General features: G+C 42.8%; 1 protein-coding gene and 1 non-coding gene across 3 annotated transcripts in view; one reads left to right on the forward strand and one right to left on the reverse strand.

Annotated features, from left to right (window-relative positions):
- EVA1A (eva-1 homolog A, regulator of programmed cell death) overlaps positions 1-21,538 on the forward strand; it is a 267,070-nt gene that overhangs the window by 142,900 nt on the left and 102,632 nt on the right. Inside the window, exons 3-5 of one of the 2 annotated variants that reach the window (XM_072143694.1) lie at positions 17,067-17,190; positions 18,585-18,737; positions 20,568-20,711. In XM_072143694.1, coding sequence (XP_071999795.1) covers positions 17,067-17,190; positions 18,585-18,737; positions 20,568-20,711 — 421 coding nt within the window. Of the gene's footprint in view, positions 1-17,066; positions 17,191-18,405; positions 18,491-18,584; positions 18,738-20,567; positions 20,712-21,538 lie in introns of those variants that run through there. The other variant, XM_072143695.1, reaches the window with a different exon arrangement.
- Positions 16,504-16,589, reverse strand: TRNAR-UCU (transfer RNA arginine (anticodon UCU)). The gene is given in 2 exon segments: positions 16,504-16,539; positions 16,553-16,589. It is a non-coding gene; the product is annotated as a tRNA-Arg (tRNA).

Genomic DNA, 21,538 nt, shown 5'->3' on the forward strand with positions numbered 1-21,538 from the left:
CGCCAAAAAGCAAAACGGTGGGAGCTGCCATTTTCTCGAGCGGGCGAAGTATTCGTCCGAGTAACGAGCAGTTTAGAGTACGCTAATGCTCGAACGAGCATCAAGCTCGGACGAGTATGTTCGCTCATCTCTAGTGTTCTCCCATATACAACAATTGCTTGCTTATTCTGTAGAACATATGAAGGGGCCTTATCTGTGCTTGGATCAGATGTAATGTTGCCACATCTCGGGTCATCACTTTGCTATATTAACATGATCTAAAAACTTATGCCTGGGTAAATTGACAAGGGCAGTTTCATGAGAAATTAATTTTGCTGGTTTTGTTTTCTCACAAAGTTCTGTCTTGGGTTTACCTAAAGAAAACCATTTGCTGTTACCTATGGATATAAATGGAAGATGATCTCATCACCATAGAGGTGGCTCACACATGGTGGTTTTTACCATGGTCACTTTTTCAATTTTTGCAGCTTCTATTAGTGGTTTCTGGAAGGGGCTTCCCCATTCCAAACCAATGCAAGATTTAGTAAAATGTTTGAGATATGGAGCCCGTGCTTAAAGCAGTTAATTGATAACTTTGAGGAGTTGCAACCATCTTCCACCAGAAACTGTGTCAATCTGCGTGTTTGCAGTCCAGGCTAAGATAGAAATGTCCTATCCCATGACCACTGTCCAGTTGGTGGCCTCTGTGCCTGTTATACTCTGCCTACATGAGAAAGTAGGACATGTGGCACAGCTGGTATATATTTATTCAAGTATTTGTTTTATTTTGACCTTTTGTTCACAAACCTGTAAGTTTAATTTGTGCAAGTAGGACTTGTCCATATGCCCAAGATTGATCCTCTTGACCCTCTGAAACCACCTCTATGGTTTGGAATGAAAATTGATATAAAATCTGTTAGGACTTCATAAATATTTCTACAAGGTCTCTGGAACATGTGCTATAAAGTGGACAATTCCTTAATCTGATGTCTAGTTGTGATTTAATAGACTTTGTAATTTTGTTCTGCTTTTTATATATGGCTTATTGTGTCCTCGGCTATAGATATGGTTTTTGTTTTTGGTCCCAAAAATGACACGGCTCCCATATGCTGAGATGTATTTGGTCAATACAATCCGCTGTACACTAAACCTGTCCCAATACACTGTATGGCTCTACCCTGTACCACTATGAAGGAATTTCCACTTCAATTCCAAGGGTCACTGTAGCATTTACTGCAAGATCATTAGAACTAGATCCAGGGCCGGCGCTATGGGTAGGCCCCCTGAAAGGGGAGAATCTCTTCTTTCAAATGAATCTTGAATTGTGTTTCTAGGTGCCATGGATCCAAAGATATTCAGGTTTAAAGTGAGAATATCAGGTGACATTTTTATATATAAAAATCACTCCCAACGGCAGTTTAACAGTTAAACTTAAATTTAGATTCATATAAAAGAGGAGACTCTCTTCTTTCATAGGAAAAAAGTGAGGTTCTATGTGTCACAGAGCCAGAGATACAGCCCCCTGAAATTAACCCCCCCCCCCCCCCCCAATCCAGATTCTTAGCCATCAGGCTGCAGGGAGAATTTGCTGGACACAGGAGCTGCTGCACCTCACAGATAATGGAAATATTCACTTTATATGTTACTACATTTTGAGAAGGGATAATATCAACTAATATTCATGTTTTTAACCCTTCTCTATGCAGAACTATCTAAGAACACACTTTGGGCCACATGTATCAATCGTTTTCGTTTTTTTCTGTTGTTTTTGCGCCTTTTCATTCAGGCGCACCGTTTTTGCGCCATTTTTGCAACTAAACGGCAAACTAGCTGCGCAGCAAAAATAACCAGCTTTCCCTCATTTATCCTAGCAATCCAGCGCCTAATGATATTCATCACTTGCGACTTTTCATTTAGGCGCAAAAACGGCCGCAAAAACACTCCAACCCGAAGGTGGCGTTAACTGAGAAGTAAGCACTGAGCCCCTGTGCAGAAGAGCTCATTTCTAGCAGCAGAGCTCAGCCAGACACTAGAACAGATAATACAGACATTAGATACTCTGCAGACACTAGAACATATAATACAGACATGAGATACTCTGCAGACAGGAGCTGCAGACTCTATTTACAGTTCATCACCTTCTATTTACAAAACATTCTGCAGACTCCTGAGCTCAAAGCAAGACCTCAGAACTTTGCAGAATGTTGCAGATATCACAGACAAGTGTCCCCCGTGTAATTCTGCACAGTATCCCCCTCAGACACTGTGCAGAATTACAGGGGTGCAGCAGAAGATCAGCACTGGGGGATCCCCTCCAGGAGAAGCCACTGCTGAGGAGGTCACTGGGTGCTGGGTGTCACACACCTGGGTGCTGCTGTGAGTGTTATCTTCATCATACCTCCCAACCGTCCCGTTTTGGGCGGGAAAGTCCCGGTTTTTTTGCGTTTTCACTGATTTTTCCTCCTCCTCTCCAGCTCCCGGGCTGTCTGCTGCAGAGCCGGCACCTCCCCCATCCCCTCCCCTGGGAGGCAGAGCCCTCCCTGTCCTCAGGCTGCCACTTGCAGGCACATGGATGGATGGATGGATGGATGGAGCAGTGCAGAATGTCATATTCTCTGCACTGCCCCTGCACAGCAGCCCCAGGGGATCATCCTCCGTGCAGGCAGGAACTCTCCAGCACTGCTACATCAATGGCTCCCTGCCCCCACCTCCTCCTGCTCCTCACTGAAGTTCGTCTGATGAAGCAGAGCCGAGTGTGTGCAGCTGCTGCAGTGTGATAACAGGTACTCTACAGTGACTGCAGGCAGCAAAGGGTTAAACACTTCACTTTCCTCCATAGACCCCCTGCCCCCATCCCTAATCCCCCCCAGTGCCTTCTATTCTGTTTTTATTGTACCATATACTTAATCCCTTAACCCCTTAAGGACGCAGGGTTTTTCTCTCATTTCTCGCTCTCCAACTTCAAAAATCCATAACTTTTTCATGTTTCCGTGTACAGACCTGTGTGAGGGCTTATTTTGTGCGTAACAAATTTTACTTTCCCATAATGTTATTTATTTTAACATGCCGTGTACTGCGAAGCTGCAAAAAATTCCAAATGTGGAAAATTTTTTTTAAAAAACCGCACGTGTCACGTTCTTGTGGGCTCAGTTTTTTCAACTTTGACTGTGCACTCAAAATAACACTTCAGCTTTATTCTTTGGTTCGGTGCGATCGCGGTGATACCGGATTTATAGGTTTTATTGTGTTTTAATACATTTTCAAAAATTAAACGAATGTGTGAAAAAAAAAAAAAAATTTTGCCATCTTCTGACGCTAATAACTTTTTCATATTTTGGTGCACGGAGCTGGGGGTGGGGTCATTTTTGGCGAAATGAGCCGACGTTTTCATTGCTACCATTTTGAGGTCTGTGCGACATTTTGATCATTTTTAATTTCATTTTTTATGTGATGTAAAAAGGTGTAAAAGTCGCATTTCGGACATTTGGGCGCCATTTCCCGCCTCGGAGGTCACCGCCGCCCGTAACCGTTTTTATATTTTGATAGATCGGGCATTTTGGGATGCGGCGATACCTAATATGTTTGATTTTTACTGTTTATTATGTTTTATATCCGTTCTAGGGAAAGGGAGGTGATTAGAATTTTTAATATTTTATAAAATTTTTTTATTTTTAAAACCTGTTTTTTCTTTTTTTTTCCACTATTTCTTAGACCATCTACGGTACATTAACCCTAGATGGTCAGATCGCTTCTACCATATACAGCAATACTTCTGGCTCATTGTAACGAATCTGCAGAAGCCATGTAGCCTCGTGTCAAAAGAAGACCCGAGGCTACCACAGCAACCGATCGCTGCCCCCGATGACGTTCGGGGGCACAGCGATCGTAAAAAAGACTTTGCCGGCGACAATGACCGACTGCGGTTATTAGCGGTGGGGGTTTTCTGCAACATGCAAAACCCCCCACCTTTGTATGAAGAGGACTCGGCCCGTGAGCCCTCTTCATACACTCCTTATACTCTCTGCGCCGTAGAGCTACGGCGCAGAGCGTTAAGGGGTTATTTCCCACAAATACAAGTTAGGCCCTATCCATAGGACAGGGCTTAACCTGCTGATGTGTGGGGGTTTCAGTGATGTGACCCCCATAGATCATGAAAACGAGGGGTCTGTTGGGGTCCACATAAGGTACATGTCATCGCTCTATGACAGTAATGGAGCAGAATGGTCATACACGGCCGCCTGCTCCATTACTCTGACGGAGCGATTTTTGCGTTTCCATATTTCACTCCCCACTTTCAAAAATCAATAACTTTTTTATTTTTCCACGTACAGAGCTGTGTGCGGCCTGTTACTGCGTAACAAATTATACTTCCTAGTGACAGTATTAAATATTCCAGGCCCTGTACTGGGAAGCGGGAAGGAAAATATCAAATGTGTTTTTTATGGCTTTCACTGCGCGCTCAATAGGACTCCTCCCCTTTACTGCGCTCCATAGGACCCCTCCCCTTTACTGCGCTCCATAGGACCCCTCCCCTTTACTGCGCTCCATAGGACCCCTCCCCTTTACTGCGCTCCATAGGACCCCTCCCCTTTACTGCGCTCCATAGGACCCCTCCCCTTTACTGCGCTCCATAGGACCCCTCCCCTTTACTGCGCTCCATAGGACCCCTCCCCTTTACTGCGCTCCATAGGACCCCTCCCCTTTACTGCGCTCCATAGGACCCCTCCCCTTTACTGCGACAACGAGCATGTCCCCCCCCTAGACAACAAGCATTTCCCCCTGCTAGACAACGAGCATGTCTCCCCCTGACCCCTAGACAACGAGCATGGCCCCCCACAGACAACGAGCATTTCCCCCCCCCCCCCCTAGACAACGAGCATGTCCTCCCCTGTGGCTGCGTGCCCTTTTTTGTGTGTTTGTGTTATTTTTGTCTTCCAGGACCGTGCCTGCTGTGGACTGCTTCGGATTCGAAGGATTACGTCTATGACCGACATTTCTAACAAATAAAATGGTCAACGAGGGTGTGTCTGCGTCTTTTGTTCAATAAAATTTTCTGAAAACGGTGTGATTATTTATTTTTTTGCGACACTCTTCATAGTTTGCCATAGTAGTGGTGCCGGCTAGGTGACGGTGCTCATTACTAAGGGCTGGCCTTAGTGTTTGCCTTAATTTTTTTGGCAAATTTACACTAACGCCCATACCATTACCCCGGTACCCACCGCCACCAGGGGTGCCGGGAAGAGCTGGGTACAAACCAGTACCTGACCGTCTATAGATGGTCAGGTGTTGGGGCGGCTGCAGGCTGTTATTGTTGCGCTGGAATAGCCCCCTAACAGTGGCCTATCCCAGCTCAGTAATGGCGGCTGCTGCTGCTGCTTTTTTGTATCAGGCTGATTTGAACAATAGGGGGCACCCCATGCCGTTTTTCCCCCCATTTTTTTGTAAAAATGGGGGAAACAGCCTGGGAGCCCCCTTTAAAGGGGGGAGACCCCACGCATATTTTTGTCAAAAATTTGAAGAAAAAACGGCATGGAGTGCCCCTATTTTTCAAATCAGCCTGATACAAAAAAGCAGCAGCAGCCTGCCATTACTGAGCTGGGATAGGCCACTGTTAGGGGGCTATTCCAGCGCAACAATAACAGCCTGCAGCCGCCCCACTACCTGACCATCTATAGACGGTCAGGTACTGGTTTGTACCCGGCTCTTCCCGGCACCCCTAGTGGCGGTGGGTACCAGGGTAATGGTATGGGCGTTAGTGTTTGCCTTAATTTTTTTGGCAAATTCACACTAAGGCCAGCCCTTAGTAATGAGCACCATCACCTAGCCGGCACCACTACTATGGCAAACTATGAAGAGTGTCGCAAAAAAAGAAATAATCACACCGTTTTCAGAAAATTTTATTGAACAAAAAACGCAGACACACCCTCGTTGACCATTTTATTTGTTAGAACTGTCGGTCATCGATGTAATCCTTCGAATCCAAAGCAGTCCACAGCAGGCACGGTCCTGGAAGACAAAAATAACAAACACACAAAAAAGGGCACGCAGCCACAGGGGGGGACATTCTCGTTGTCTAGGTGGGGGTACATTCTCGTTGTCTAGGTGGGGGTACATTCTCGTTGTCTAGGTGGGGGTACATTCTCGTTGTCTGGGGGCGGACATGCCCGTTGTCTGGGGGCGGACATGCCCGTTGTCTGGGGGCGGACATGCCCGTTGTCTGGGGGCGGACATGCTCGTTGTCTGGGGGCGGACATGCTCGTTGTCTGGGGGCGGACATGCCCGTTGTCTGGGGGCGGACATGCCCGTTGTCTGGGGGCGGACATGCCCGTTGTCTGGGGGGGACATGCTCGTTGTCTGGGGGCGGACATGCTCGTTGTCTAGGGGGGGGCATGCTCGTTGTCTGGGGGGGACATGCTCGTTGTCTAGGGGAGGACATGCTCGTTGTCTGGGGGGGGCATGCTCGTAGTCTAGGGGAGGACATGCTCGTTGTCTAGGAGGGCATGCTCGTTGTCTTGGGGGGGGGGGGGTGGCATTCTCGTTGTCTAGGAGGGCATGCTCGTTGTCTAGGGGGAGTGGAATATGCCCCCCAATTATATACATAAATATACATTGGTGCCAGTGGATGCGTTGAAGGTATGAGCAGTGGCGTGGCCAGGGGGTGTCGTTAGGGGGCGTGGCTAGGGTGTGGCTTCTGTGGGTAAAAAAATCGCCGCGCTTCGCGCGCCGCCATTTTGTCCCTCTTTTTCCTCCACAAAAGTTGGGAGGTATGTCTTCATTCTGGGCTGTGGGATAAGCAGAGAGGAGCTTGTAGCAGGATCACATGTAAGTGCCTGAATCTAACATTGTGCCTAAACTGCGCCAAAATTGCGCCCAAACTGTGTTAAAGTAATTAATAAGGGGCAGGAAATTAACTTATCAAAGATGGTTGTAGCTCGTGATAATTCTGGAAAACAGTGCGCCAGAATTTAGGCGCAACTACTACACTTAGGCGCACAAAAGTGATAAATGGGGCCCTTTCTCTCTTATTCCATTTTATTTTGTGATAGTCTTTTAGTGTTGGGAAAATTGACTGATACGATGAACATTCGATCCTCTTCGCCTAATGTGACTACACCGCGACCAGAACATGTCCATAAAGTTATATGTAACACCAAAAACACACACATGTTCTGGAATAAAGTTTTTATTTCACACCATCCTCCATTATTTACACCTATGTTATGACGTTCTCACTCTCATTCTCAAGCGCGGAGGGTACTGTTATTGTGCAGCTAATTCAATGGCAACATCTAAATGTGACTTTTATTATCTCATTAGAGAGGTTTATGGATATATAGTTATTTATTTGGGTTACCATTGTGTAAGGAACAGACAATGATACATCTGTGTGAATTTTCTGCAGTTCCCTTTGCAGCATATTTCGGCGAATACAGTATATTGGTGTGGGGTCTGTATGATCTCCTCACATCTTACTCTTTTAGGAAAGTAGATTTTCTTTATATAAGTATCTGGATTTGTACATATTTTAGAGGAAATTTTAAATGTTAATTGCCAAATGCATCGCCTGGTCGTCTGCTTTCAAAATTCTATAGGTTTTATGACACCTTTACTTTTTATTCTGTTTTATTGATATATTTTGCAGGTTGTGACTGTCTAAAAATGTCTAGCTGAAAAGCAGATATCTAGTTATTACAGTTTTAGTGATATTATGTGGATTTATTTATGTGAACATATCAATAGGGCACATTTGTGAACGCTACACATGTCCATGTATTACATTTAGGAGATGTGAAGGTAAACATTTTCTGTTTGGAGCACATTTTTTGCCATCAAAGTCAAATTTTAAGTATTTTTTATAAAATGTTTCAGTTTGAATCAAAATTGCATGCAGGCGCCTATGTCTATAAACTCTTTGATGCAATTTTGAAAATATGGCAAGTGTCTGCTTTCAGAAAATATTGGTCCCTCTCCCCAATAGGCCTCACAGTCTAATCAACCTACCAGTAATTTTATGGAGTGTGGGAGGAAACCGGAGGACCCGGAGGAAACCCACGCAGACAGAGAGAACATACAAAATCTTTGCAGATGTTGACCAGCGCAGCAAGGCTATAGTGCTAATCACGGAGCCACCATGCTGCCCATAAATCTCCCTATCATCTATCTATCTCCTATAAAATTCTCCCATATTAGAGTTTGTTTTACCATACTAAAGGAGCCGCTTACTGACTGTGACTGGTCATAAAATAGTTTTATTTTGGGGCCCCACTTTTAGTTTTGCCCAGGGCCCCACTTTGTCTAGAACCGGCCCTGACTAGATCATTGCACCGATCACAAGGCTTGATATGTTGCAGTCTTGTGTATGATTAAATTGATTAAAGGTATCCTTTTGAATATTTCAATGAATATTTAAATGTACTATACATAGTCCCTAATTTTAAATATCAATGAATATATGTACGTGGGGGCTGCCATGTTCATACATGAAGTGTGCACATACAATACACCGGATGCTTGTTACCATCCCATACGTTTTATTGGAAATGCAGATGTGATCATGTTAAACCACACCCACAGGCATTTGCTTGGTGTTTTAAAAATTTGTTTTACCCTATTAAGGAGTCGGCCATTTTAGTATGTTGCACTTTATTTCATTCCTTATCTTTAAAAATCTATCTTTCTTAACCAAATAACCCTGTTATAGATTTAGCATTCATATCAGGTCATGGGAATAACAACGCCGGATCACCGGTCGGCATGGTTTATGGTCAGAACTACAACTGTATCTGATCGTCTTCAAACCTCCCACTTTCGTTCTTGATTAATGAAAACGTTCTTGGCAAATGCCTTCGCTCTCGGTCGCCTTGCATCGGTCCAGGAATTTCACCTCAAGCAGCACAGTACGGATGCCCCCGGCTGTCCCCCTCAATCATGGCCCTAGTTTCTAAAACCAACATTTATTAAACTTTATAATTGGAGACGGTAAAACAATCAACCCCCCCCCACATTATAAAAAAACACAATACTTTAACAATAAACTATCATGTTTTCTTCCAATTGTCTAAAGTTTCTTTAATCCATGGCAAATTTCTCTTCCATCGCTGTCGTTGAATACATCCCTTGACCTCCAGTTCACTTGGCTGATGGTCCTGAAGCAATACTGTCAAGAACATATAAAATAACATGATTTGTTTCGGTCATTAAAAATTAAATAAATTAAAACCGCATCGGCAGAGTGTGGTGGTGGGTGGATGGGGTGAGTAGAGGGTTTAAGTATACTATGACGCTACGGTATTGTGTTAGTAGCTCTTAATTGTATGGAGCTTTTATATATTATATTAAGGATATATGTTGCTCCCCTCTGTATGTTATGTATGTAATAGTGCATTTACTAAAATAAAAAAAAAATATAAAAAAAAAAATCAGCGTAACACATAGTACTGTAGAGACATAATAACACCCTTTCTTCATTGTATATTATAAAGCACCCAGGTCGGGTGTAAAGCTGTGGAATGATCTATTTTCTTAATCAACCCTGTCTCTGGGTTATTAAATATAGTAATATCTGCATACAGTGAACTTGTTACTATGTGGTGAATTATGTCAATCTTACCTATAATATAGATGCAGCAACGCAAACTTTGAGGAGAGGTGGTTTTTCACTTAAACTGAAGGGATGTTTCTCTAGAAAGTTTTGAAATTCCGCTTTAGTCCGTGGATGACAGTGGGTGCCACAACTTCAGCTCTAAAAATGAATAAAAAATTTAGGTTAAGTTGATTATAAATGATCAATCAGATTTTGATGACGCTAGCATTTTCACATTATTCCAGTGTCAATCTGGTTACCTTGGTAAGGTGGTAGGTTCCTCTTTGCTAGTTGAGGGTTGCTCATCTTCGTATATGGGAATCTGCTTTGAACAATTCAGTCTCAATTGTTTTTCCCGGTACTGTTTGGTTGGAATGGGCAAGATATTTGGTGACGCGCTCTTTCTCCGCACTATCCTTGCACTTAGTAGAGATGTAGGTCTCTGCATTCCTCCGCACAGCTTGGCTCGTCTCTGGGTTCACATTAAATCTGTAATGGAAACAAATATTAACATATTATTCAATTAGTAAATGTATAACATGATAAAGACATTGGTCAGGGATAATATGATGGAAAAAAAATGTAAATACTTTTCATGGAATCTGGAGACATCAAGGGAAACTTTGTTAATTGGCTTAACACTTGATGAAATGAAAGTTTTTGATATCCACATTTGATGTCCATGTGGATCTTATATGCTTGTAATATATCTCAAACCACTAAAATTAAAAAAAAAAAAAAAACAATACATTAATACAAATGTCTGTGACCTATTATTGATCTACAGCAGATGACAGGTGGGTATACTATAGAATATTTACCTCTTCCTCTTCTGTCAGAGCTGGCAAAGTGAATTGATTGGCATCTCTTGTCCTCATGTACAGGAATGTATACAGGAGTTCCTTCATGAGTATCTACATTCCCACTCTTCAGCCAGCAAAATTATAAATGTATACAATTTTGAGATGACAATAGAAATGTATGTTTTGGACAAATACAAACCTGTTTAAAGAATGAATCCTTACTGTCATATTCTGTACCACACCAGACCCCTGCAGCTTATCCAAAACCATCCAGCACTCCAGGTAATGGAGCAGTGAGCTTTTCTTTTTCGCTCAACTTGCCCCCATTACCTGCTCTACCTACTGCTTCCTTAAAAGATGGGACTGCAACAGCCAATAGTTCTTGCATCTCACTAGGTTTCTTCAATTTCTGGGCTAGTTGGTTTTTCTCTAATAGAAATAAAATAATATGCAGTTAATAAAAAATGCAAGGCAGTGAAGATTCTTGAAGTGTTACTTTTTTAAAATTATAAATACATATACATATTTTAATACATTTTCAAGATTGAGTAAGGGAATATCCAAAGAAACAGTCTATTTTGAAAAATGTTGAGCTGGCTCTTGAAAACGGATGCTGCATGGAAGTTGTCTATCGTATAGCGCCATATCAGTACCTTCAGTTAGGTAGCGCACAAACCTCTTTATACACTTCAGGTAATTGTTATTGGCGATTGGCAACACCAACTGGACAGTTTACAAAGTGAAGTATTCATTTATCTTCTGAATATCATAGTATCATAGTATATAAGGCTGGAAAAAGACGCAAGTCCATCATGTCCAACCTTTAAGAATTAAATAAATGTTTTATCCCCATAACCCGTGATATTTTTGCTCTCCAGAAAGTCATCCAGGCCTCTCTTGAACATGTACATAGAGTCCTCCATAACAACCTCCTGCGGCAGAGAGTTCCACAGTCTCACTGCTCTTACAGTAAAGAACCTTTGTCTATGGTGATGGTAGAATCGCCTCTCCTCTAGGCGTAGAGAATGCCCCCTTGTCCTGGTCACAGGCCTAGGTATAAAAAGATCTTTGGAGAGATCCTTGTACTGTCCGTTCAGGTATTTGTACATTGTAATGAGGTCTCCCCTCAGTTGTCTTAATTCTAAACTGAATAATCCCAAATTTTGTAATCTGTCATTGTATTCTAGTCCCCCCATTCCCCTAATAATCCTGGTTGCTCTCCTCTGCACCCATTCCAGCTCTACTATATCCTTTTTATACACTGGTGCCCAAAACTGTACACAATATTCCATGTGTGGTCTGACCAGGGATTTGTATAAGGGCAGAACTATGTCTTAATCATGAGAATATATTCCTCTCTTGATACATCCCATAATTTTATTTGCTGTAGCAGCAGCCGCCTGGCTCTGGTCACTAAAATGTTTACCATCCACCAATACCCCAACCCCCCCCCCCCCCCCAAGTCCTTTTCAGCTCCAGTTTTACCAAGTAATTGACAGTTTAGAACATAATTATGCACTTGGGCCATGGAAATATAAAGTATAACTTTACATTTATCTACATTAAACCTCATCAACCATTTTTCTGCCCACTCCTCAAGCTTCCACAAATCCTTCTGTAATGCTAAACTATTGACCTCAGTATTTATTACTTTACACAGCTTAGTATCTGCAAATATTAAAACTTGACAGTGTAAACCCACTACAAGGTCATTAATAAAAATATTAAAGTGGCCCCAATACTGACCCCTGTGGCACTCCACTGGTAACATCAACCCAATTTGAGAATGTGCCATTAATGACGACCCTCTGTTTTCACTAAGCTGATTACTTACCCAAATACAGATTTTCCCCTATTCCCAGCAGTCTCATTTTATATAACAACCTTTTATGTGGCACAGTATCAAATGCCTTTGAAAAGTCCAAATATACAAAGTCCACAGTGTCCCCCAGATCCAGTCTTGAACTTGCCTCCTCGTAGAAACCAATCAGATTAGTCTGACAGGACCGATCTCTCATAAACCCATGCTGACACTGGGTTATAAGGTTGTGCACAGTGAGATACTCCAGGATAGCATCTCTAACAAACCCCTCAAATATTTTCCCCACCACAGAAGTTAGACTCACGGGTCTGTAGTTTCCAGGATCGCTATTTGATACTTTTTTTTTTTTTGTATATTGGTACCACATTGGCTATGCGCCAGTCCTGTGGAACATAACCAGTCCTCAGTGAATCTTCAAATTTTAAAAATAACGGTCTGTCTATCACGGTACATAGTTCATGCAGAACCCGGGGGTGTATGCCATCTGGTGATTTATCTATCTTAGTGGTTGCGAGGCGGCGCCATACCTCTTGCTGGGTTAAACTGTTGACATTCCAAAGAGAATTAACATTATTCCTCATTGTGTCTTCCACCAGGGGATTTTCCTGGGTAAAGACAGTTGATAAGGCAACATTCAGTAGATTGGCCCTTTCCTCATCTCCTTCCACCATGACCCCCATGTTATTTCTAAGGGGGCCCACACTGTTTTTAGATTCTTATTGTTTATATAATTAAAAAATAATTTGGGATTATTTTTGAGAAATATTGCCAGGGAGAGCAGTCTCTATATTTGCGGCCTTTATTTGCTTTTTTACAGGATTTATTTTTCTCTAATCCTGTAATGCCTCATCGCTACCTTCACGTTTTAGCAACTTTTAACGCCTTATCTTTCTCGCTTATTGCTTTCCTTACAAGACTAGTTAGCCACATAGGCTTTTTCTTGTTCCTCTTTTATGCTTTTTCCCATAAGGTATGTGTTTCTCACAGGACTTTTTCAGAATACATACTAACGCTCTTAGTAAAGCGTAATACAAAATCAATGATATTATGATCACTATTGCCTACGTCCCCCCCCCCCCCCCAACCTGTAGTTTTGATACCCTGTTGATTAGGATAAGGTCCAGCAGTGCCCCCCCCTCTTGTTGGCTCCAGGACTAGTTGCGACAGGTAATTGTCTTTTGTTGTTGACAAGAACCTGCTACCTTTGAAGGACCTGCATGTTTCTGCCCCCCAGTCAATATCTGGGTAATTGAAATCCCCCATGCTAAGTACTTCACCATGCTTTGAAGCCGCATCCATTTCACTTATCAGAATTTCCTCTGCTGCCTCCATTATATTTGGAGCCTTATAACAAACCCCTAGTAATATTTTATTTTTCCCTCCCCTTATCTCCACCCATAGGGACTCCACATTTGCATTTGCGTCACCGATGTGATCTTGCAAGACAGGCTTGAGGCAAGAATTCGCATATAAACAAACCCCTCCCCCTTTTTTATTTATACGATTTTTTTTCTAAACAGACTATAACGATCTATAGTAACAACCCATTCATAGCTACTGTCCAGCCATGTCTCGCTGATACCCACTATATCATATTTCCGCTCCAACATCAAGAGTTCCAGTTCCTCCATTTTGTTTGTGAGGCTTCTGGCATTTGTGTACATGCACTTTATATGGTTTTTCCTGTCCGTATTCCTTTTGTCCTTATTCCCCAATCTCATTCCAGCCCCCCTTCCTCCCCCATGGACTATGACTCCTCCCAGCTCTCTATCTACACTGTCTATTTGCCCTGCACAAGTGTAATTGCCCTCCCCCCAGGTCTCTAGTTTAAACACTCCTCCAACCTTCTAGCCATTTTTTCCCCTAAAACAGCTGCACCCTCCCCATTGAGGTGCAGCCCATCCCTACTGTAGAGCCTGTAGCCAACAGAAAAGTCAGCCCAGTTCTCCATGAACCCAAAACCCTCCTTCCTACACCAACTTTTGAGCCACTTATTTACCTCCCTGATCTCCCCCTGCCTTCCTGGTGTGGCACAGGTAGTATTTTGGAGAAAATTACCTTTGAGGTCCTTGCCCTGAGCTTATGGCCTAAATCCCTGAAATCATTTTTAAGGACCTTCCACCTACCTCTTACTTTGTCTTAAGTACCAATGTGAACCAGTAATCTGTCAACCCGATCCGCAACATGCCGAACCCGAGCACCCGGCAAACACACTGTTCAGTATGCACGGTCTTTGTGACAGATTGCCGTGTGTTCCCCTAATAATGGAATCTCCCACTACCAGCACCTGTCTGACCTTGCCTGTGCTCCCATTACCCTTCTTACTGGAGCAGACAGTCCCCTGGTTGCTAGAGGCCACGTCTTGCTGCAGCATTACTACCCCAGAGCTGATATCCCCCTCATCCGCCAGGCAAACTTATTGGGGTGCACCAGATCAGGACTAGACTCCCTACAACTCTTCCTTCTACCCCGCCTTCTACATGTTACCCAACTAGCTGCCCCCTCACTCTGCACCTCCATACTTCCCTCCCCACACCCATCTTCCCCAGAGTTTGTGCTCCAGGAGCAGCAAACTTCGCTCTATATTGTCAATTACCCGCAGCCTTGAAACTTTCTCATTTAGATCCAGAATCTGGGCTTCCAGATGAGCAATTTTCACACATCCCACACAGCAGTAATCCCCCTCGAACGGCTGTTCAAGGAAAGCATACATGGCACAGGATGTACACCGTGTAGCAATGCCACTTATGGAGTCCATTGTTCTAATGGGGATTACAAGAGAAATACAGAAAAAAAAGAAGTAACACAAAATACAGCAGTTACCTGCTAAAGTCCCTCAAACATAAGTCCCACTTAGGACAATGCACACTCGCCACCAAGCTCGCACACTCGCTTTTCTGATGCTTTTTGAAAGGTTATGTGCCACAAAAATCTGCTGAGCTCATTGCAACAAGATCTGGCTGCAAACCACCAAACAAACTGACCACAGAAGTATATAAAGGCTGCTAATTAGATAGCCACACCCCACTATTTAGGCAGCACCTGTGACTATACTGTCTAGATAAGCAAGGTGAATGCCTCCCTATACCCCCCACACAATGTACAGATTATGAAAGTAAAATACCTTCAGATCTACCTGGTTGCAATAAAACTCTCACAATGAATATCAGGAAATAAAAATGTAGATGCACTTATCTGTTACTGGATCCAAAAAGAACTCCTTCCCTTAAACGTAAGTCCCACTTATGACACTGCACACACTTCGGATCAATGCACACTCGCCACCAAGCTCACACACTAACTTTTCTGATGCTTTTTGAAAGGTTATGTGCCACAAAAATCTGCTGAGCTCATTGCAACAAGATCTGGCTGCAAACCACCAGACCTGCAAACCTCGTTGCTCTGGGCTGTTGGTATTAGCCCTCACTCCACACAAAACCAGCACATCAGCCTTACATTGGTTTCTGTACACCTCTGCCATCTTTGCTTAGACCTTTGCTAACAAAACATAGAAAAGAGGGGGAACTGTTTTGCACATTTGTATATTGACGGACAAGTTGGAGTGAACTGGGTCTCTAGCTTGTGGACGGTAGTATTAGGAATACTCCAGCCTTTAAGTGAAAGGGTTAATTGCTTAAACCAAACACTTAAAGCCTTTAACGGTGTAATAAAAATGATACGCTATCCCACCGATCTGTCAAACACAGGGGGCACCTTCTCTATGGAGTCCAGAATTGTCCTTAAGCTCCACCCACACTTCCACAAAATGGCGTCAAACACTAAATATACTCCACACGTTCTACACCCAGCCAATCAAGTCACTGCCACCATTCACAAGTTACTTAGACAAAGGTGACTGTAGGCACTTCAACCAACAATGCATACTGATTATTTAATATATAAAAAATGCTGTACACTCAAACATGTTGGATTATAATAAAATAAGGAGTTAACAATATACATAAACAGTTTATGGGGGGGGGGGAGAAACCATATCACCCTTACTGATGGCGAGTGGCAAATTGGCCTGAGGACATGGCACAGAAATATAGTCTTCTAATATATTGAGTCCTCAGAACTGAACAAGGCCATTACAACAAGATCAAATGAAAGTACAAAATACAATACTACAGTGATCAGGAGACGAGTGGAAGGAGGACTTTGTTGAGTCTCTGTAGCATATAGATTGTGAGCCCTCACGGGCAATGTGGTGGTTCCTAAAACAAACTTGTGAAATGTAACGCTGGTTATAAGTCATAATAATATATACTAATGTAATACATGTTACTTTATCCTACATTTGTGCAGCAAAACCACGACTCTGGTGGGACTCGAACCCACAACCTTTGAATATCATCTACTCACTAGAAGTCCAATGCGCTATCCATTGCGCCACAGAGCCAGCTGCTGCCTGTATGTCATGAGCTGAGCTCTCTGCTAGAGTTCCCTTTTTAAGAGACCATCGGCAACCTCATCAGGAGCATGCCAAGGCATTGCAGGGAGGTTTTACAGCCACCTGGAGGCCACATCCAATACTGAGCCTGTTTTGTCTTGTTTTACAGACATTAAATCCAAGCTGGATCAGCCTGTAGTGTTTTTCCACTTGTGGGTGACTCCAGATCCCAGTCTCCTTTTGGTTAATTTTGATTTCCATTGATATTTTTATTTTATTTTTTGTCGGCACATTCACCTTTTTGTACAAAATATTCGATGAGAATATTTAATTGGGATCATTATAACTTCTTTTAGCCGTGTATATTAGCTTTCTAATGAAGAGTGCTGTATGGTCATGGGGATATAGTACCATTGAGTTTCTTACCACTATGTGATATTTGTGTCCGTATACAGAACTGCTGATTTTTGTTGTACCTCTTTGCAGAAAGTGCTGGACGAGTGCCAGGACCGGAGGAATTGCCAGCTGTTAGTCAATAGCCGTCTGTTTGGGTTGGATCCATGTCCGGGGACCAGCAAGTATTTGGTGGTGTGGTACAAATGCCGTCCAAGTAAGTAATAGAAACTTTGAGTCTGCTGTACTTCTCATAATATCACTTTCCTCCATTGTCTTGGGAACCCCGTATGACCCCCGGGTTCTGTAATTAATGTCTGATAGAGGGCATCTGTGTGAACAGTATTTTGCAGTGTGTGTGGTGTTGATTTAGCACCTTGGCCCTCTTTTTCAAAATCATACTTGACAACCTGCAGGAGGCTTTGGAAGGGGGGGCACGATCTTCCTGGAGTCATTGATATCTATCTGGGCTAGGAAGTGTACGGTATAGTTTTCGGTTTTTTTTGTTTTAGATTTTTTTTTTTTTTTTTTTTTTTTTTTTGGCAGCTCTGCTTACTTTGCCATGGCAGAGTTGTAACTTTCTGATTCCCACACTTGCCTATAGTAGAGTTGCATTGCTTTCATAATTTTTGGGGCAATGTTAGACAATTCAACAAATGCAGCCTCCACCACTGGGGCCTAGCCTTTTCATGGGACCTGGAAGCAGCCAGGGCCCAGAATACCGGAGTGGATGGCTAGTGTGGCTTTTGGCACACTGTGGTCATGGTGATTTGTATGGGGACTGGAGGGCTGTCTTAGTCTGGCAGGTTTCCAGCAGGTGGTGTGTGCAAGAAATATGGAGGGAGAGGCTGTGGTACTGGTTCTCCCTGGGGCAACCCCTGAGTGTCTGTAGATGAGTCCTTGGGTGATGTATGCGGAAGCCTGTGGTGGTAGACAATCATATCCAGGGACCAGACGGAGGTAACATTTGTGCAAATAAACTTGGTTCTTTTGTTTAACAGCAGGCAATGGCCGGAACGGGTAATATCTGCTTTGTTAAGCTGGAAGGGTCAGGATAGCCGGTCCGCAAGAAAAGGTGCACGCAGCCTGTTAGTTGATGTGGGCTGGTGCAGATGGGACTTCAGTTTTGGGCTTAAAGAGGGATTCTGGGAATATGAACATCTGATACAAAAACCCATAATGCTATAAATTAATGTAACAAAACTTAATGTCATTACTCACAAAATGGAGTTTAAATAGTTTGATTTTGTGATTCACAAAATTTTATGGCTTCTCTAAAGTAGGTGGAGTTATCACCAAGATGGCTGGAAACGACAAGTCCCAAGATCCTGTAGTTCTCAGTAACTCCTCCTCCCTCTTATGCCCTGCTCCCAGTGATGATCTAACAGGTTTTCTTGCTCTGTTAACATAGTAATGATGTGTAACTGCCATCACCACAACACTGGCCATACTGGATGCACTGCAACCAACCGACTACAGAAAGTTGCTGTTTTTGTATCCATATCATAGTTAAACAAGTCAGAAGTCTAATAAAAGCAAATCTATAAACCATTAAAGATAATACAAATTCTCTACTGCACAAATTTTTTTATACTTTTGCTCTCTTGGCAGATGAATACAAAAGTAAGGTCGCTTGTGAAGATGACCGCTTGAGGCTGACCTGTAAGAGAAACACTGTAATAGCAATCTACTCGGCTACTTTTGGAAGACTTCAAGGTGGTGGCCTTGAGTGCCCACTGCAAAACTGGGACATGCCTTTAGTGGGTAAGTGCAGCATAATTCCTTTGAGCAGCGCTGCTAAATTTGTTGGCGCTATATAGAGCTTGCCAAATCAGTCCCTGTCCCATACAATCTAATCAACCAACCAGTGTGTTTTTGAAGTGTGGCAGGAAACCCACACAAACATGGAGAGAGCATACAAATTCTTAGACTCAAATGTCTTCACTATAAATCCTGAATGCTAGTCACAAATGATTAAGCTTGGGTTGAATTATGCTCCTATAGAGCATCCATATTACAGGCCATGGACCTCATTACTCTAGAAGGACCTGCATTCGAGGTGCAGACTGAATCTTACGGAGCATTGGTGGTATGCTCCGATGTGGTGGAGAATTAACCCTCTGCTTTGGGTCGTTGCTCAAGGTTCTTGAAGCAATTATTCTGTCTCGCGCGGCATAATTTATCTATTACGTTCTTAAGCAAACATTACAATGTTGTGTCTGCATCCAATTTTAGGTGACAAAATGTCTGACATTTTGATTTATTTTTCTGTTGATTCAATTATCATTGGTCGTTACTTGTCATAGGGTCCATAGACTGAGAGATGTATAATGGTTATCTAGTAGTGAAATAAAAAAAACTCAGAAACAAAAGGGCCTAGTTGTTAAGGGGTTTAAACTCCCCACCTTCAAAAATACATAACTTTTTTGTGTTTTTTTTTTTTTCCATGTAGAGACCTGTGGTGGCTCTTAAAATCCAATATGGCAACATCCCATGCACCACTGGGATTTAAGAACCATGTAAATGACTGACAAAGCTGACAGAGGCAAACTCCCACAATCGGTGGCAGCACTAACTGGTTGTTACCGGTGGGTGTTTGCTGCAATATACAGCAAACATCAATCTTGTATTAGAAGGCTTAGCCCTCTCCATACACACGCAGCAGACATGGCATATAGATACGTCAGTAAGGAGTTAATAAACAAAAATATCCTTATCCTTTTTAAGAACATAAGTTCACATAGCACCGCTATGTAATGTAATAGTTGTAAAATCTGAGCCGTTTCTGCTAATTGCCGAAGTCTATTACTAATCACTATATATCGGGGCTTTATACGAAGAGTCCCATGGATGCATTTTCGTCGGGTTTCCTGACTTTTAGGGGATCGCACCAGGGATTGTGTCGCACACTATTGTTCTGTCACAATTGCACCGGCTTTCACGCGACACAAATCGGGGGGTGAGCCAACTGATTCGGACTACCCTAAGGATTTAACAATTCAAATTGTGTCGCAAGACAATGCACTCACATACACCAGGAAGAAGGTGAGCTCCGGCGGACTTGAGCGGGAAAATGACACATGCGGGATCTCGGGCGCACAATCTTGTTGAATTGCGGCAGACTTCATCCTCGTCGGACAACGCACTTCGTGGATCGCACAGGGACCAGGTAAGTAAATGTGCCTCATTGTGTTCTGCAGGCAACCCAGAAGGAAGTGTCTACTTCTGCTGCAGCTCCCCTGAAGGGGAAATCGGGAATTGGTTTCCTAAAATGTGTACAAAAGCCATGAGATGGTGACCAACCCTTTAAAACATTGTGTAATGTGTGTGGGGGGGCAGTATATTGGGTAATTTACTAAAATAAGTTCTTCTACACTTTATTATGTAACTTGAAGTCCCCTCGTCTGGAATATCGTCCAACTGTGGCTTCAAAAATCTTACAATCCTGTCCCACATTGATCAGAATTTAAATACAGGAGATGTATTAAAGGGAATATTGGCAAGGTTGCAGTACCCTGGTATGGCCACTATATATGGTATAGATCAATATCAGTTTGATTTACTAACCCTTATTATTCCTATTATTTCTATCAGAATGCCAATCCTCCTCGGCCCATTCACTCATGACCAAGCGCTGTCAGGGAAGGCGCAGTTGTAGCGTCTACGCCAGCACTTACGATTTTGGAGACCCGTGTTATCCCGGTATTCGTAAACATCTCAATGTCATCTATACTTGTGGTAAGACTAGGCTTCTCTGTAAATATCTCAATAAGACAATTGGTTTTCATGGGGGAGATTTATCATAAGTTTCTGAGGTTAAACTGTTCTAGTTGTCCATGAAAACCAGAGCTCAGATTTCATTTTTATAGACGGCTATGGGGGAAAAAAAGCTGGTTACAACGGGCAACAAACAATTCTGCTCAAAGACTTCTGATAAATCTGTATTTTATATTTTTGTACTTTGTTCTGTGCCCCCCCCCTCCATCAGTTATGACTAAGGTGGTACTTGATATATTTGGTGATATTTATCTGCATTAGAATAAATTTACTGATATGTTTGAAACTGTTATGGTGAGAACATAAAAACATTTTGGAAACTACTTTTTTTTTTTTTTTCCTCGACCTTTTGAGTTGTCATATTTCTCTGCCCCCACCTTACCGGTTCCTTGAAGGACAAGACAATGGTACAACTGGGTATTAAAGGGTCGTATACTCCAATTTTTCTGGCCATTTTGGCACCCAACACTAAAGAATTCCTGACATGTGCCAAAAAAAATTGAATTTGAGTCGTTGCCTCCTAATTATGAATTTAGATATTATTCTAAAATAGAAATTCATAAGTGTCAACAGACAGATGTTGGAGTCGCTCCTAACGACCCCCATAAGCCTTAGGCGTGAGGCGAGCGCTGCGTGCCTGTAGTGTGTGTATTATTGGCTGTGAATGGATGGGAATGTGTAAGACTATCCTCCGCTGACCCCCGCCTGTACTCTAGGGCTGTGGTGACTATGCAGTAATGATCACTTCTTAGTGGTGTAAAGATAGCGTGCAGCTGTCAGAGGATCAT

Source organism: Engystomops pustulosus, chromosome 3, assembly GCF_040894005.1.
Source record: "Engystomops pustulosus chromosome 3, aEngPut4.maternal, whole genome shotgun sequence".
Taxonomy (NCBI): Eukaryota; Metazoa; Chordata; class Amphibia; order Anura; family Leptodactylidae; genus Engystomops; species Engystomops pustulosus.